This window comes from Pediculus humanus, genomic scaffold, assembly GCF_000006295.1.
Source record: "Pediculus humanus corporis 1103172107665 genomic scaffold, whole genome shotgun sequence".
Classification (NCBI taxonomy): Eukaryota; Metazoa; Arthropoda; class Insecta; order Psocodea; family Pediculidae; genus Pediculus; species Pediculus humanus.
In genome coordinates this window covers 235,486-254,887 of record NW_002987274.1, presented here as the reverse complement: position 1 = coordinate 254,887, position 19,402 = coordinate 235,486, and the positions used below count along the sequence as shown (strand labels likewise).

The 19,402-nt window shown below is 26.2% G+C and overlaps 1 protein-coding gene across 1 annotated transcript; it reads right to left on the bottom strand.

The window, feature by feature from the left end:
• Positions 1 to 507: 507 nt before the first annotated feature.
• Positions 508 to 1,712, bottom strand: Phum_PHUM281880 (uncharacterized protein; the record flags this gene model as incomplete). Its single annotated transcript, XM_002426813.1, has 2 exons — positions 508 to 536; positions 1,400 to 1,712. 2 exons carry the CDS (start codon positions 1,710 to 1,712, stop codon positions 508 to 510), a joined length of 342 nt encoding a protein of 113 aa, XP_002426858.1.
• Positions 1,713 to 19,402: the final 17,690 nt, after the last annotated feature.

The following is a 19,402-nucleotide window of genomic DNA, read 5'->3' as shown; positions in this document are numbered from 1 at the left end:
TATATAAATAAATAAACATACGTGTGAGTGCGTGCGTGCGTGTGTATATAAAATATTTTTAATTGACCAACATTTATATATAAAAATAAAACGAAATAAAATATTACATAACACTAAAATCTATTAATTATACGGATAATTCGATGTAACACACACACACACATCGCTTGGTCATTAGGGATTTTCTATTTTTTTTTCGACAATAATTGGCTCGATTAATAATTTTCTTCAAAAAAAAAAAAAAAATTAAATGATTATTAAAAATAAAATAAAATAACGATAATGATATTAATTGACCAAAATTTAAAAAAAATGGCAAGAGTTTTCATCAAAATTTAAAAATGAAGAGAGAGAAAAAGAGAGAGATAGAGAGGGAGAAATTTGGCCAAGTTTTTCAAGTAAGGACGACGATATGATTATTTGAAAAAAAAAATAAATAAATAAAAAAGACATTCAATAATAAAGTCAAGCCAAAAAGAAAGAAAGAAAGAAAGAAAAGGTCTACTACTACGGTAGATTAAGCATAAATTGGTCGCCTGGCAAACCAAAATTAATCTTTGAATAAAATCTATAAAATCTATATAATAGAAATTATCTATTTTTGGTCCAAGATTTGCTCTAATTCAGTAGCATAATATTATCATTTGGTTCGATCTATTTTTACGATACGTACACTAACTGAGTCATGTTTTCAGTCTGTCATCTCTCTCTCTCTCTCTTTTTTTTTTTTTATACAACACGTAAATACACGTATATACGTACACGTATACGCACAAGCATACGCACGCACGCACGCACGTTCTTTTCTTTCGTAAACAAAGAATAGTAAAGGACGGATTCGTTCTTCTATGCGAGAGAGAGAGAGAGAGAGAGAGAGAGAGAGAGATTCAGGTTGCCGCGTTTGTTAATGACCAATTTCTTTCCGGGCCATTTATTTTTATTTTTCCAATGATTGTTTTGGACGATTACACACATACACACATGACACTTTTCGAATATGTTACTGGCTCGAATCAAGACATTTCGAGAGGAGACACTCGAACGATGACTCAACTAAACCACGTTAAAAAAAAAAAAAAAAAAAAAGAATTTTCGAAGGAAGAAAAAAAAAAAATATTTCAATTAAATCCGTTGCCAACCTTTGAAAAAAAATTTTTTTTTCATTCAATTTTTCCTTTCTGCTTTTTAATTACTTAACGTCAGCCACCACATTTTAATTAATCCTTTTTTTTTTTTTTAAATCAATTTTAAAGAGATTCTCTTAACAATAACAGAAATCAATCAACATCATTTCCCCTCCCCCCCCAATTCAACAACAACTTGTGTGAAAATAAACCGGAAAAAAAAAATCAAAACAAATCATTTTTAAATTTACAAAAAAACATTCTTATACACTTACATTCCTTATTTTTGTCCATTGTTTTTTGAAGCGGAGATTCATCCACTTCGGCAACGAGGGACCCGGACGATACGCTAGCAGAAGGCAAACTTTGGGATACACTGGAACCACCTCCGGAACCTTCTGACATTGCACTACGTTTTTGATTGTACTCTTTGAACCACTCTGGATATATTGCGATGATGGTGTCTAATAGATCTTGATCAAGTTGTATCGACCACGAGTGAGGGCCACTTTCAACTCGATTTTGACCCGAATCTGAAATAAATGAATAACAAAAAAAAAAAAAATTATTTTCACATGACAAATACATTCGAGTGCATACGTGAGAACCGTCAGAAAATTTAACGTGGAGAGAAAAAGAGAGAGAGAGAGAAAAGGATTTGGCAGAAAAAAAAGTGAGAGAACAAAAAAAAAAAAGCGTGAGGAAGCGTGGTATGGCGTGATAAATAATTTTACTTCAAATTTTCGACAAGGTCAGTAAAAAAAAAAAAAATTACAATTGAATTTTTCTATTCACCAAATCATTGGAACAATTTTAGGTTTGTTTGAACAATCAATCGAACAAACAAACAAACATCTGGCTAGACGTTTGGGCTTTTCCGATATTTTTCTTTCACGTAATCTTTTTTCCTTTTTTTTTTTTTTTTTTTTGGGTAAAATCAATCGATTTATATTTATCGATCATTTTTTACCTTTTATTAATTATTATAATTTACTTATTTGATAATCGATCGATGAGCGTTTACGAGTCGTTACGAAAAACATTTTCCGTAAAATTATTAAGCGCCAGACGTCGAACCTTATGAAATAAGGTACTACCTGTGAATTTCTTAACCAATAAGTATAAATAAATAAAACTCATCAAAACAAGTTTTTCTTTTTTTTTTTTTTTTAATGAAAGAAAACATTCGCCTCCCACGTTAATTTTTTTCAAATGAAAAAACAACAACAACAAGTAAACAAACAAAAAAAAAATTTAAGTAACAAAATTTTAGGTCCACATAAATTATATCATCATACATATCCTGATTCTTTTTTTTTTAAGATACCTTAAATTACGTTTAAAGACCTCGTCGCCCACAGTATAAAAAAAAAAAAAAACATTTAGCACACCTTTTTATTCATTTTAAACAACTTCCCCCGCTTTAAAAAAAAAATTTTTTTAATGAAGGGGGCCACATGTAATAATTATTTTTTTACGTTGAGTTAGGTTTTGTTTTTCCTTTCATTTATCTTTTTTTGTTTTCAACTACCCCTACTTTCGAGACTGGCAAAAACAAAAAAAAGGAAAGACGATAAAATTTTAAACGTATTTTCTTAAATCCTCCTACACCTTTGGTTAATAACAGTTATGGTAATAATAATAATAATAATAATAATAGTGTTAACAACAGCGCATATTTATCCACAGTTTCAAAAAAAAAAAAAAAATCTGATTTCTATCACGTCAATCTTTTAAATTATTTTTCCTCGTTAATCAGAGGAGGAAAAAAGGGAAGAAATGAATGAATGAATGAATGAGTGAGTGAGTGAATGAGTGAGTAAAACGTGATTTAAAATGCCCAAGGTGAAAAATAAAAAAAAAAACTGTAAACAAGGTGAGGCTGCGTGGGATTTAATTTATAAAAAAAAAATTATCCCAGAAAAGAACTAATCAGAAAAAAAAAAAAAATTTACAACCGAAAAAATACTTTTACTTAGGTTTCAAAAAAACAGCAAAAAGAAAACAGCAGGAGAAAAAAACGGGGGGAGGGGGGCGAGGAAGAAAAAACCTCATCGAGCAACATTTACTCCACATCGTCATATTTTCCTACGACTAAACAAACTACATCAATTTTTTAAGGAAAAATGCAAAAAATTTGCATTTAAATAACGCAGTCGACGAATAACGAACGAACGCATTCCCCCCACATTTTCCGATCGGAATAAATAAAACATTTTTTTTATGCAAAAAAAAAAAATCATAAAATAAACAAACTCGTACAACAGTCGACTTTAATGATTTTTTTTTTTTTCTATTTCCGTATTATCGATAAAATATATTGAATCGAAAAAAAAAATTGGATGCATCATTTTTACATATATATAAATATTCGCATTAAGGGTCACTTAATACTAATAATAATAATAATAATAACGATTCGTCTTTATTACATTTTATACCATTAATATTATCCAATATTAACTGGTCAACACAAACCAAACAACAATCGTAATGTTTTTTTTTATTTTATTTTTTATTTTTTCTTCTTATTTTTTTTTTTTTTTTATTAATCCCTTAAATTGTTCCAACGATTGGACGAAAGCCATCCATTTAGACAACGCCATACATTTGCCAAATACCAATATATACAGCAGTTTATTCATAGAAGTAGAAGAAAAACAACAGAAAAAAAAAGAGAGACAGATATCTGTCACGGCCTTGGATCATAAAATTGTCCCACTGTTTTCTTTTCGCCTACGTGAATCTTTTCTCTTAACTTTTTTTTTTTTTTTTTTTTTTTTTTAAATTTTCAGGGGTAAGTTGCACTTTTTTTTCACGTCCTTCAAAATTTTCTTTTAAAAAAAAAAAAAATTTTCAGTAACAATAAAAATAATTGTTTTTTTTTTTCGAAAATTTTAAATTACGCAAAAAATTGAATTTTTTTTTGTTTTCATTTTTTTATTTCGTTTTAAATTTCAAATTTTTTTTTTTTTTTTTTTTTATTTAATCTTCAATTTCACGGCATAGAAATTTTTTCCGATCAAATTTTAAAGAGTGAAAGAATGTAAATTTTAGTGCGAGAGAGAAAGAGAGAGAGATGGGGGAAGGAAGCAAATTGTAAAGAACAACGCGAAAAACAAAAGAACACAAAATTAAGGGGATCTAATCTGAAATTGATAATAAAAATATTTTCGAAAAAAAAAAAAAAAAAAAAAAGTCAACGAAAATTTTTTTGACCACGTTATGGTGAAAATACAATCACATCTCAACAAATAAAACTTTGGTCAATTGTCAATCCACCGATTGTAGACACATAAAACATATTAAAAGCAAGAGAGAAAGAGAGAGAGAGAGGCAAAATTATGATATGAAATTATGGCGTTTCCAAAAAAAAAATTAAAATCATCCCACAGGATTTTGACAACTGCCAGGGAAAAACTCGTTACAAAAAACATTTAACGATGACAATTGCGTAACTTATTCTCATATATTTATATATCGATACGGCGACGAGTACATCAAAAAAAAAAAAAAAAAATTTTCACGCCCACAAAATTCTATTATTTCTTAACTGCATCCATTTGGCTCAAATACATTTTTTTTTCTCTCTCTCTCTCTCTCTCTCTCTCTCTTGTGGCAAATTGAACAAGTGAAATGCAAAATATAATAACTATAATCCCCCTTGATGTTTTTCTCCTCCTCCCTCTCCCTCTCCCTCCTTCACTCACTCACTCCCCTCCTCTCTCTCATTTTTTTCTCAACATTTACACACACACACAAACAACAAACGGGGGGGGGGGGGGAGAGAGAAAAAAAAATCACAAAACCATAAAATTTTTATTTCTTTCGTTGGAAATTTTTTTCTTTTCTATTTTTTCTATTTTTACGCTTGCATTAAACGATTACCATTTTTTTTTTTCGATTTAAAAATTACGTTATTGTTTAAATAAAATGTAAAGAGCACCACTTGTTGAAACTCATTCATTATAAAATTTATATTATAAAAAAAAAAAAAAAGCAGAAGATTATTTTCCTCTTTTAATTTTCCGCAAACAAACACCTCCTTCGAAAATTTTCATTGTAAATTTTATTAATAATATAAACTCATATTCGTTTACTAAAATGGTACTTTTACCGCGTCAATCTTAAAAATATCTTTTTTTTTTTTTTTTTTCGAAAAATTTTATTCGATAATGAACAAGCAAAACAAAAAGAAAAACAACAACAAACGCGTACATAACCTTGGACTTAGAAATCAGGTTTTACATATATATATTTATATTTATTTAATACATTTAATTAAAATTCGCCGTCATTATAATTTTCCGCTTCGCAGAGTAATTTCTTAAAATAATAACAAACAAACAAAAAAAAAAAAAAATTAACCCGCGCATTTTGACACCTACGACTAACCAATCGTTTAACCCATCTTTTTTTTTTTTTTTTTTTTTTTTGATTCGACGATTATCAAAAATTAATTTCAAGATGGAAATGTATTGTAATAATGCGTAAATTCAAATGTTGCCAACGAGTATTTTTAATTCAGGAAAAGACAAAAAAAATAACAAAAAGTTTTCCGCAGCCATTTACAAAATTACGTACGTTAAAAATACCTATTGCTCAAATCCACAAAAAAAATACTAATAATAATAATTAAAATGACCTATAATCAATAACTTTTCTTTTTTTTTTGTTCTTGTTAAAAGTAATTAATTTTTCCTTATACGGAAAATACTAAAATATTATTAATAATAATAATAATAATAAAATAAAAACAAATAAAGCAAAGCGTTAAGAAATCGCATAAAAATATTTTTTAAAAAAAGTACCTTTGGTATTCAATAACGCATTTTAATCGTTCGTTACGACTTTTCCTCAATTTCACACCCCTTATAAAAAAAAAAAAAAAAAAAAATGGAGGATGATTTTATCACCATCCCTTTCCACCGAAACAAAAACAAAACCAAAAAATTAACAAACCACGAAAACACTTTCACTTTTATCATAACGATTTTCACTTATTCATCTATTTACCGACTAGAAAAGGGGGGAAAACAACCAAATTTTAATTTTAAAAATCCTGGAAAACATTCCGTGTGACATTTTCATTTTCCGAAACGACTACGAATGTGTGTGTGTGTGAGAAAATTTATCAGTGAAACTATATCGAAATAAAAAAAACAACATCAATTACATAAACTCACTGACGTTGAAAAATTGATCGACTCGATCGAGGTTTTTCAATTTTTTTTTATTAGTGATTATTAAATCGACCCGGGCTCAGGTGGTACCCGGTTTATTAAAGGTATTAAAATAAAATTTAAAAATAAAAAAAGTCACCGTCGTTTATGGTTTTAACCCATATAAAACGATCATCTTACATTTTGTAAATATCACCATATAAAAAAAAAAAAAAAATTACGTTATATGTTGTTTTATGACGAACATAAAAATTTTAATGATTATGTAATACTAATCATCATCATCCTAATCATCATCATCATAATCATCATCATCATTAATATTATTATTAATTTTTTTTTATAATTAAACAAATTAATTATAAAAAAATTTTTCAAGTTAAATTTTTAAAGATACAGGAAAAATTGCACATTTTCATTCATCATTTTCGATCATTTCCGATCGTTCGATTTCTTTTAATTAATAATATAAATATATATATTAACATATTTTAATTTATATATATACTAAAATATATATATACTGTTATAAGAATGACGTCAATGACGAATCGCGAAAAGAAAATAATAATAATAATAAACAGTTAAATCGACTGTTTGCGGCGTTCTGATTTTCATTTAGAAAGAAAATTCTTTAGTTCTGACTCAGAATTTTTTGTTTTTGTTTTTTTTTTTTTTCTTTTTCGTTCTTTCAAACAGATATTTTATCTAAAGGAAACCAACTGGATAAAAAGGCAACTTTTTTCTCCTTGACGACAACAACAACAACAACAACGAAAAAAAGAGAAAAGAAAAGAAAAAGAAAAGAAACGATAACTATATAAAATCCCTCGCGAATATTCCTCATCGTCATCGTCATCATCATCATCATCATCATCATTCACTTTTAAATCTCTTCAATAACTAATTTCATTTACTTCGATAATCGATCGATATTATTTTCCGAAATACACAGATTAATTATGAATAATTGAGTCGTTTAGACATATATATATCATCGTGTGTCGTCGTCATTTAATTTATTATTTAATTTAAAACAAATTCCATTTTAAATTGAAAAACTTTCAAATGTAAAAAATGCAAAAAAGAAAATAATAATAATAATAATAAGTTAACATGTATTAAAAACTTAATTTTTTTTTTGTAAAAATATTGATTGGCAGAATGGGAAGACAAAAAAAAAAAAAAAAAATGAAAAGAAAAAAAAAAAAAATTCTTTTCTTTGAAGTTTAGGTTTTTGATTCATTTTTTCTTTTTTTTCCTTGAAAAAATGTAATACAAAAAAAAAACTAATCTCGTTGCCATTTTTTTTTCTTTTTTGTTGAAATCACTAATCAGGCACGCCTGTATTTTTTTTTTCAATTTTCTACTTAATTTCTTTTATTAAAGAACAAAAAAAAAAAAAAAAAAAAAAAAGAAAAGAAAAAAGAAAAGAAAAAAGAAAGGAAATGATGAAGAAGAAGAAGAAGAAAAACAAGTTTTTTTTTTTTTTTTGTACACGATTTATTTTTTTTTACGTTGTCAAAACCGGTCGTTTTTTGTTTTTCCTTTCGCAATAAATATATATATATCGAAAACATATCTTTTTATTTTTTCCATTTTCCATTTTCCATTCACTCGGGCATGTAAAAATTAAATCAAACGATTCGTTTTTACCACCCGACATAATCGACGAGGAAAAAGAAACAAAAATTAAAAAAAATAGAAAGAAACCTTTTGAAAACGCAACTTTCCAAATATAACCTCACGTAATAAAACGGGAAAAAACAGCAAAATAAAAAATTTAAAAAAAAAGGCTTTTAAAAATCACGTGACCATCAAATCACTAAAACAATATTTTTTAAAAATGATAAAAATCAATTTCAACAAAATTATTTTACTATTTCCGGCTCAGCCACTAAATGGGAAATTTTAATGCATGAAAAAACGAATAAAATTTCAGGTACAAAATTTTAACAGGGAAAAAATTATTATTATTATTATTAAAATGATACGTTACAATAAATATTATTATTATTGATGAAAATTTATAAAATGATTTTTCGCTACGTAATTATTTTAAATATACAAAATAGCCAGACTGAAATTTATTAACGAAAAAAAAAAACAACCAAAATGGAATCTTTCTAACTTCGAAACTTGGCAACTCTTTACTCTCTCTTCTTCCTTTTTTTTTCTCACTCTCTCTCTCTCTCTCTCTCTCTCTCTCTCTCCTGTTTAACTCGTTCTTTTCCCTACCTCTCTCTTTCCTCCTTGTTTTTTTTTTTTTCGAATTTTTTTAAAATGGCAAAACAAGGCAAACGCTCCTAGAAAACGCACCAGGGTTATATTTAGAATATAATAATATTCCTTCATCTTGTCAGCAATATAACATCGAAATGAGAGTTTAATGAGAGAGATTTTTAATTAAAAACTTTCCCGTGTGTTCACCATTTTAAACTCCCGTAGGAAAAAAAAATAATAATAATAATAATAATGCTCGGGGGAAAAAAAAAAAAAAAAAAAAAACATTCCGCACGTCGATTTCAATAAACTTCCGTTTTTTTTTTTTTTTTTTTTTTAAATCCCTCCCGAACGTATAAAATCTTTTAGTTATAAATTCACGCGCGCACACACACACACACATGCATTTCCTTTAATTTGTCTTGTTTCGGATAATAATAATAATAATAATAAACAGTCAAAAAAATACGACAATTTATTTTTAAAAAAAAAAAAACATTTTTAATTGAAAACTTTTTACAACGGCAGAAATTTTTTCATTTCATTTCCTTTCAAAACTTTTTTTTTTTTAAATGATAACTAAAGCAAACCCACATAAACTTCGGTAAAATAATAATAATAATAATAATAATAATAATATTTGAGGAAAATGTAAAACTGTCGTTTTACATTTTAATTTTCACTAACGAATAAATATAAATAATAATATTTCGTATTTAGAGTTCCTGTTTTTCCGGTACTTGGAAAAAAAAAAAATTTTTTTCTTTTCTTTTTTTTTTCTTTTCTTTATCCTTTTTTCTTTTCGTTAAAAAAAAAAAAAAAAAAAAAGAAAAAATTGTAGAAAAAGAAAGAGAAAGAGAAAAAAAATCCTTTGAAAAGTTAATTTTGGCATCTGCGCCACATTTTTTAACCCAATTTATTGCTTTTAATAACGTAAAGGAAATAAAATTTCTTTCTCTTCTTCTTCTTCTTCTGATTTCTCGCCTGCCCCTTTATTTTCATTAAATTTTTTTTTTATATTCACTTTTTTCTCTCTCTCTCTCTCTCTCTCTCTGCCTCTTTTCATTCCTTTTATTCTTCATATTCTTAAGACTGTTACTAATGTTAAAAAAAAAAAGAGTCAATCAACGCCTAAATAAACAATGATTTTAAAAAATTCAAAAGGACAATTTTACAAAACGTAGTAGTAGTAGTAGTGGTAGTAGTAGTATTCGGACGCGTAACAATTTGTATACGTAATATAAATAAATAAATAAATAAATAAATTAGTGATGTACACATTAGTTTTATTAAATAATGTGATCTACTTCGAAATGAATAACAACAACAACAACAACAACGTCAAATTTATTTTTTAACCTACGTAACAAACATTTCGCATGGGGAACACGATCGCGCACGCGCGCAAAAAAAAAAACGTATTTATTATAATAAACTCGTAGAATATAAATTTTTTTTTTTACTAGGAAAAAATGAAAACTCGTAAATTTATTTAAACTCGGATTTTATCCACCTTGGATAATCTATTTAATTTTGAACGACATGTATAAAAATCAAAATAAAAAAGTAGAAAAAACTTGTTATTTATGTTCTAATTAACACGCAACAAGTAGAAGAAGACGAATGAGGAGGAGGGGAGGGGAGGAGACGACGACGGCTACGACGACGGCATCAGCAATGGCAAAAAAACGTTCCAATAAATATTAAAAAAAAAAAAAAAAGAGGTGAAAGAAAAAAAATAAATAAATAAATAAATAATAATAATAATAATAAAACGGAAGTTTACAATGCATGGCAAAGGGAGGTTAAAGACCCCAAGAAAATAATAATAATAATAATAATAATAATAATAATAATAAAACATCAAGACCGAAAAGCTAATGGCTTTTGTCAGCGTGAATCCACCCAGTCAACAAACGTATTTTGCCATAAAAATTAGATTGAAAAAAAAATTAACTTGCAAAAAAAAAAAAAAAATAGAAAATTTTGCTTCCTTATTTTTTAAAAAAAAAAAAAAAAAAAAAAAAAAAAAAAAAGCTACGCCCTGATATTATTTAATTATTGTTCCCGCTTTTTTTTTTTTTTAATTTTTCCTTTTTGAAAAAAATTTGTTTGACAGTTTTCCGCCATAATTTTCCACTGTATAAAAAAAAAAAAGGAACCTAAAAGAAAATTTTTTATAGAGTGTCACGTCAAAAATCTCAATGGAAAAAGTTTTCCTTTTTTTTTTCCTTTTTTTAATTTGACGCATACCGCCATGTTTATAACGCGCGGAATAGAAAATTATTAAATTTTCAAATGCAAAAATTATTAATTATTGATTTCTATGATTTACATAAAAAAAAAATAATAATAATAATATTTTGGTATAATAAACACGAATCGAAACATGTATACATACTGTTATTATTATTAATACTACATGTGGCGGGGGGAAGAAGGTTGGGGGGAAAACTTAACGTCTGGGTACTGAATACAAATTACGCCCAAAAAAAATACAGTGACGCACTCGCGCCCCCCCGCACGTAAATACACGTATATAAAAATATATATATATTTTTTTTTTGTGCATTTATAAGAATTGCAGTCGCAAAAAAAAAAAAAAATGTCGCGGCGACATTTCGCGGTTCGTACATAAGAAAAACATTTTGAAAGCGATTTGATTTGACGTAATTACATTTACAATAGTTAGCTCTTAGCACGTAGGATGTTTTTTATATTTAAACAAAGACGCATTAAATATACGAATGCGTGTAAAATAATTTTAATATATTGAGATTTCTAATCGAACATCATTATTACCATTGTACCGTTACAAAAAAAAAAAAAAAATCTTTATAATATCGATAAAAATCGATGAAATTAAATTGGAAAAAAACTGCATCGTATATATATAATTTCGTGCGTTCGCGTTTCATTATTCGTGCATACAAAAAAAAAGTTTCGATTGTACATTTTTTTATTTTTAAAATTATAAATTTAAAAAATTGCAATATAAACGAATAACTTTAAAAAAAAAAAAAAGCAGTTTTTAACCTCCGTGAAATTCAATTTTCTTTTCTTTCGTCGAAGAAAATTGAATGCTAATTTCGGGTAAAAGCATTAGGGAAAAAAACTACAGCAAACAACAAACAACAAACAACAAAGTGACCTACATTTTATAAAATAAGAAATTAGCACGTATTTGCTCATTGGCACAGATTTCATCAACTCAGGAACGAACGAACAAAAAAAAATTTAAATAAAATAAAATAAAATAAAATAAAAAAACTAATGGGTGGCCATGTCAAATCTTCATCTTAATAACTTAAGAGGGGCTGGAAGGGGAGATGGGGAAGAGGGGAAAGGAGGAAAAGAGAGGTGGGGGAAACCTTTTTGAAAAAATTTTAAACTACAATTCGTTGGGGGAAAATCAATAATATTATTTCAAACGTCTGCATTTTCTACATGTCAAATCACGAAATGAAAACCTTTTGCGGACGTTTATTCGAATTATAGCAAATTTACACAAAATTTTTATAACGTAGAGCAAAAAAAAAAAAAAAAAAAAAGGAAAAATTATGATTTTATTTTACGAAATTAAAGGGCACAAAAGCCCTTTTCTTAGCTTCCCATCCATCTGCCATCATCAGAGTTTCTTTGAGGTTATCGTCATTTAATTATAAATAGATCTCCGTACTTAGCCTAAATTTTTTTTTTTTTTTTTTAAACAGACCGCAGACATCTGGCCCAAGTTTTGCGGTATCTCCCCAAAATAAATAAATAAATAAGTCTATCACAAAAAATAAAATTATTTTTTTCATTTTCTTTTACATTTACTCTTTTACCCGTCAAAATGCATTCGAAATATAAAAACAAAAACAGTTAATAAATTGCGTAATTTATTTTCGCAATTTAAACCTATTCCCCATTTTTTTTTCCTCATCGTTATCCTTTTACAAAACTAAGAAATAAATAAATAAATAAAAGAAAACTGATAAAATTGTAAAATTTTTTTTTTTTGAATGAATGGCATTTAATTCAACGTGAAATTCGTTCGCGTTTTCCAACATTGTAAATAATAATAATAATAGATTTCCGATTTCGTTTGCGTAATTTTGTTAAAAAATTTTCCTATGTTTAATTTTCCAAACTTAATTTTTTCTTCTTCCTAAGTAAACATAATAAAAACATCCATTTCGAACAGAAACGTCATTACTGATGACATCACTTACAGTCATCGTCGAAAATCAATATCGATTGATCCTTACACGAGGAACAAATCGGGGGGGGGGGGGAGAAGGAAAAACGGATGAAATGAGTGAAAACAAACATTTTTTTAAAAACATTTTTCCGTTTGTTAATTCAAATCGCATACAATCTCACACATGCGTACGTTATTATTATTTAAGAAAGGATGAAAATTGGCATTGAACCTAATTTTAATCAAGGTCTTTTCCATCCATCACGATCCTATAAATACAGATAAGAAAAAAAAAAAAAACAATTCAAAAAAGGTAAAAGCACGCGAATTAAAAAAAATCATACCTTCAATAATTATAATAATAATAATAATAAACGCCATTAATTTGTACCCGTATAGAAAATAACCGATTAAAAAAATTATCCGAAGAAAGAATCCGTAATGAGATGGAATTAAAATAAGGAAACTAATTACAACAACAACAACAAATAATAATAATAATAATAATGAAAAACAACGACAAACAACAAACAAACGAACGAAACGAAAAAAAAAAAAATTGATTACGACGAAAAAAGGCTTTTAATTAATGAAAAGTAAATAAAATAAAATGAATCGAATTTTTTTTTGTTTTTTTTTTTTTTAAATGGATGAAGAGACAAAAATAAACAAATAAAATAAATAAATAAATAAAATACAAAATTTTTTTAAGCCAACGTAAATAATAATATGTGCCAGATCACTGTTTTGCTAATCTTTGAAAATTAGTTAAGGTATTCCGTTACTCAACCGAAAAAAAGTGACAAAATATTACAAAATGGCTTCCGAAAAAACATCGCGATGATTTTACGTCTCTAACGTCTCCCCATTTTTTTCTTTCTTTTTTTTTTCCTAATTATTGGCGCTTCAAAAAAAAGAATTTTACTTTTTTTTTTTTTCAAAACTTTTCCGACACATTTCCGTCGAGTTCTTACGCCCCCTCAAATAAAAAAAAAAAAAACTACCAATTTTTACCCCCTTAATCGAATCATAATCAATCAAATTTTCCACAATAATTATGCTTAACTCATAAATAAATAAATAAAACAAAATTTAAAAAAAAAAAAGAATGAGGGGGGGGGGGAAAACAAAAAAATTTTCCTTTAATTAAGTTTTTTTTTTTTTTTTTTTTAGGGACGGAAAATGAATTTAGATCATCATTAGTAGGAAAAAAAAAAAAAACTAAACAACATCTTTTGACATCAACGCCATTACTTATTTAATTCGACATTTTTGCTCCCATTAAATCGAAAAAAAAAAAAAAAAAACGCGTCGCAAAAATAAATCAAATTAAATTAAAATTAAATTAAATTTTTTTTTTTTTTTTTGGATCCGATTCTCTAATTTTAATTTTTAAAAATTTTGAAAATTTTGACGACGAGCGGACGACAGGTAGTAGCAGACGAGTAGACTAACGAAACAATAACAACAACAACAACAACAAAGTTTTGTTGATAAATAAAATCGTTTTACTCCATTTTTTCCCTCTCCTTTCCCCTCCCCCGACTCCCAAACACGATTTCACACTTTTCCATTACATTTTTATTTTATTAATATATATAAATAAATAAAACAAATGACAATATTCATCATCAATCGAAATCAAATTTTTTTTTTTTTATTATTTTCATTTCCTTATTTCTCTTTTTCTTTTTTTTTTTTTTTTTTTTTTTTTAAATTAACGCCTTAACTTAATTTTTAACAGTTAACCAAATTTCCTTTGACAAAAAAAAAAATTAAAACTGACATTTCGCTTACAAAATAATAATAATAATAATAATAATAATTAAAAAGAAAAGGAATTTTAAAAAAAAAGTTTATAAAAATCGCATGAGATGGAAACAGAGAGAGAGAGAGGGGGGGAGGGAGGAGAAAAATTTTTGACACAAGTAGAACAACAACATGGCAAATTTTTTTTTCAATTTAAAAAAGAGAGAAAAAATAGAAAAAATTCTTAACGAGTTTTCCCAATTTTCTTTTTTTCTTTTTTCTCAAGGCTTTTCTAAAACAAAAAAAAAATTTTCTTTTAAACAAAATTGTTTTCGCTGTTGCTGTTGCTGATGATTTGGTAAATATATAAACGGTTAAATTCAAAAAAAAAAAAAATCAAATTTTTTTTTTTTTTTTCATTCTTTAAATGTTAATAATAATAATAATTACTCAATGAAAGAATTCAAAAGAAAAAAACAAAAAAAGTAAAAATAAAAAATCAAAAACAAAAAAACAAAACAAAAAAAAATTTTTTTTTTTTCAATCTTCTTTGTTTACTTTTTTATTTCGCTTAAAAAACACGCGAATGAAGTTCCTCCAAAAAACTTTTTTTTTTCTTTTTTCCATTTTGAAAATTTGTTTATTTATTTTGGACCGTTTTTTTTTTTTTTTGAACTTTCATTGAAAAAATCTGCTCTTTTTTCTCTTCTCCCGTTCTCTCTCTCTCTCTCTCTCTCTCCCACTTTTTTCCAAACGCACAGTTTTTACAAAATTTATTGATTTTTTTTTTGTTTCTGTTGAAAATTATTTATTACTGATTGTTTTAAATAGTAGTTTGAATTAGAAAAAAAAAACAACAACAACAACAACAAACAACAAAATTGTTCTTGATTAGAAAACGAAAGTAAAAAAATTTTCATTGGGAGAAATAAGGGGTAGAGGAGAGGGGGAAGAAAGGGGAGGATTCCCCGATTTTTTTGTTTTAAAAAAAATTTTTATAAGCAAAAATAAACCGTATTAATAATAATAATAATCAAACACATTCACTTTCGCACAAAATGCTTGTTTTCCGCTTTCTTTTTCTAAATCAACCGTTTTTTATTTCCCACTTCCCTTCCTCTCGTCGCTTTTTATTTCCTCCCCCTCCCCATCTTTTAACGCTTCGAACAAAATCAATTGAATTTTTTATCAACAACACTTTTCCAGTTTTTTTTTTTTTTTTTTTCTACAATTTATTTTCAATATGTAAGAGAACATTTTTCTTTTCTAAATACAAAAAAAAAAAAACATTTATAATCCATTTATCTTTTAACACCGTACAAAATCAAACTTTTTTTTTTTTTTTTGAAAATGTTAGAAAAATTTTGAAAAATGAAAAAAATTAAAAACGAAATAAAGTCAACGAACGCTCTAAAATTAAAAAAAAAAAAAAACAAACAAACAAAAAAAACAAAAATTCGAATCTTTATTAATAATAATAACAAAGTTTGTTATTAATAATAATAACAACAATAATAAAAAAAATAAAAACAATCGAACCGATTAATGATGGGATAAAAAACCTGCCAAACATCTTTCAACAAACCAGATTGGGCCGTTTTAACAAGAGAGAAAGAGAGAGAGAGAGAGAGAGAGAAGAACGTGAAAAAAGAAAAAGAGAAAAAAATTTTCACACTTTTCAAATATCAATCAGTGAAAAACTTATTAAATAAAATAATCTAATAAATAATTAATGACACAAATTTTTTTCAAATATAATTATAAAATCATCATTCCTTTTCTTTTGCACCGTTATTATTATCATTATTATTATTATTAATTTTTTATTTATTTTTATTATACCTATTTAAATAAATCAATCAATAATTTTAATAATAATAATATTAACAACAACAACAACAACAGCAATAAAATAAAATTATTTTGAAGACGAAAAAACAAAAAAAAATCAATAAATATATTCTATTTTAAAAATGAGAGAACAAGAAGAAGAAGAAGAAGAGAAGAAGAGAGATAAACAAACAAACAAACAAACAAACAACCGATATAAATATTAATGGCGACTATTAATGTAAAAATAATGATTTAATACATAATAAATAAATAATTAGGGTTCACTAAAATAAATAAGTAAAATTTTGCCAAGTATTTCAATTCAGAACAATCACCTTTTCCTTTACATAATAATCACACATTTTAAAAAGGAAACATTCAAAGGAAATTAATTAAATATGAACGCTTAATTAATAATATCCGAGTTTTTTTTTTTTTTAAATTTATAATTGCCGCTTTTCCCCATCGTTTTCGTTATTTGGATATTAATAATAATCATTTCCTGTCCGTTTTGACAATTTTTCTATAAATTTTCGTTATTTTTATTTTTTGTGCGTCGCACGCAAGTTCAACGCATCAATATAATATTATCATTATTATTACTACTAATACTATTTTTTTTACTCTTTTCAAATTTCAATTACCTAAAATTTTTATAACAACGTATAATAATGTTGCGTTATTCTATCGAAATCTTTTTTTTAAATAAATTTTCCATATTTAATAATAAAAAGTAAAAAAGAGAGAGAGAAAGAGAGAGAGAGAGAGACAAACACACACAATTCGCAAAAGCATTACAGATTTTTACGTACGAAAATTCTTTAGCAGGGATCAAAACTCTCAAATAAGTGCGACAATAATAAACAAAAAAGAAAATCCCCTTAAAAATCCCTTATCACCGGATATAATTATTGTAACAAACAAAGTTTGATTTGTTTGTTTTTATAAAGGTTGTCGTTGTTGTTGTTGTTATTACGATTTAAATATTCGTAAATTACACATTGAAAACTTTTCCACTTTTTTTTGTTTTAAAACTTAAACCGCGTATATTATTATTATTATTTTTAACAAAAAAAAAACCACGTTAAAATATTAATTAATTATGTATAAATATTAATAAAAAAAAAAAAGGTCAACAGCCATCCCATTATTATTATTATTATTATTAATATTTGACCCATGCAAAAATGTTAATGACCAAGCGACTCACACTTTGTAACTACACACGTCGTTAGTTTCAACCGACATCCAAGGTACGACCTGATGATATACCTTCACACTGTTTGCAGCGTTTTGCAGATGGTTGCCCGAGGCTCACGGGCATTCTGATAACCCTGCCAGCGTTAATTATAAATAATCTCTCAATTCGTTCGGAATGTTTCCATTATATTATAATCATTGTTTTCGTTTTATTTGAATTTTTCCTTTTTTTTCCTTCCTTTTTTTTGTATTTTTTTTTTTCCTTTAAATTCTTCTTTTTTTTTTTTCTTTCAAATCACCACAAATGTTTTCGACTAGCGATCATAACGTCATCGTAAAAAAAAAAACTTTTTCGCACAATAACAACACTTTCATCTTTTTTTTTTTATTTTTTTATTTTTCCCCCCGATCAAAATCACAAAAATAAAATTAAAAAAAAAAAAAAAACGCGTTAAAATTTTTTTTTTTTTAATCACATAAATAAAAGTTTAAAGTTTTGTTTTAAAAAAAAAAAAAAAAACAAAAACATTCATTTACAAAAAAAGAAAGAAAGAAAATAAAAGAAAAAGAAAATATTTATTATGGCCCCCTTCTTGATTTTATTTTTATAAAAAAAAAAATAAATAAATAAATTTTTTCTTTCACGTATTTATCATTTTCTGAAATAATAGAATCAAAAATCAATTTTTTTTTTTAATATTGGAAAATTTTTTTTTAATTATTCCGTCCGAAAAATAAATAAATCATAAACAAAAAAAAAAAAAAATTTTCCCGCGTTTCTCTCCTCAAGGCAAAGGAAAATAATTAATGTCACGCAAGTAAGTGAACGTATTAAATATATAAAAATGATAATAAAACCAAAATTTCTTTTCACGCGCGCGTGTGTGTGTGTGTGTGTGTGCGTGCGTGTGTGTATCAAAATAAAATCATTGATTTAGACTAATTTTAATTTGTAAACATTGTTTTTTTATTAAAAAAAATTATCCAAAAGTTAAAACATCCGACGGTTAAACGAAACAAAAAAAAACATAAATTCGTGCCTTTGCCACATTGAACACATTTAAAAAGACTTTTCTCACATTTTTACAATTAAAATCCGAAAAAAACGCGGTTGATAAAATGTCCGCCAACCTATTAAAACAAAATTTAACAATTTACTTCCGGTTAATATTTAAAAACGCGAGAAACATTTTCATTTACTTATTGACAGGTTTTTTCTCGAAAACGAAAGAAAAAAAAAAAAAAAAGAAAAACTTTTCCGTGATAAAACATTCACAAGCATCATATTTACATTTTTTTTTTTTATTTCATTTTATTTTTTTTTTCATTTTTTTCGAATTTTTTATTTCGTATTTTTTTTTTTTTCGTACTTTGAGTTTAAAATATAAGTAAAAGATGAAAAAAAAAAAAAAAAAGAAAAAAAAAAAAGAAAAAGAAAGAAAGAAAGTAAAATTTTTCTGTTGTCCACCACGTATATACTAATATCTAACTCATACCGTTGCTGTCGGATACAAAAAAAAATTGGACCTATACTCGTGGATTTCCGCTGTCGGTGACAGAGGAGTTCGGACTTTTTCGACGACTCCTCCTTGGCAAAATAACAAAATCTGAGAATGTTCTCTTGGAACGGAGCCCAAAATCTCGCGGAGCTTATTTATTATTATTTTTCTTATTTAAATTTTTTTTTTGCCGTTTGGCTTTAGTTTGGCAAAACAATGGATTACCCCTACGATTATTATTATTATTTTTTTTCATTTTAAATCCTTTAAAAAACAAAATTTAAGAAAAAAAAAAACAGGATCGAAATATCAATCAATCAACAGGTGATTCTAGGAATTGTGTAAAAAAAAAAAAAAAATCAAAAACTGACGTATAAACAACACTTTAAAAACTAAAACGAAAACGCG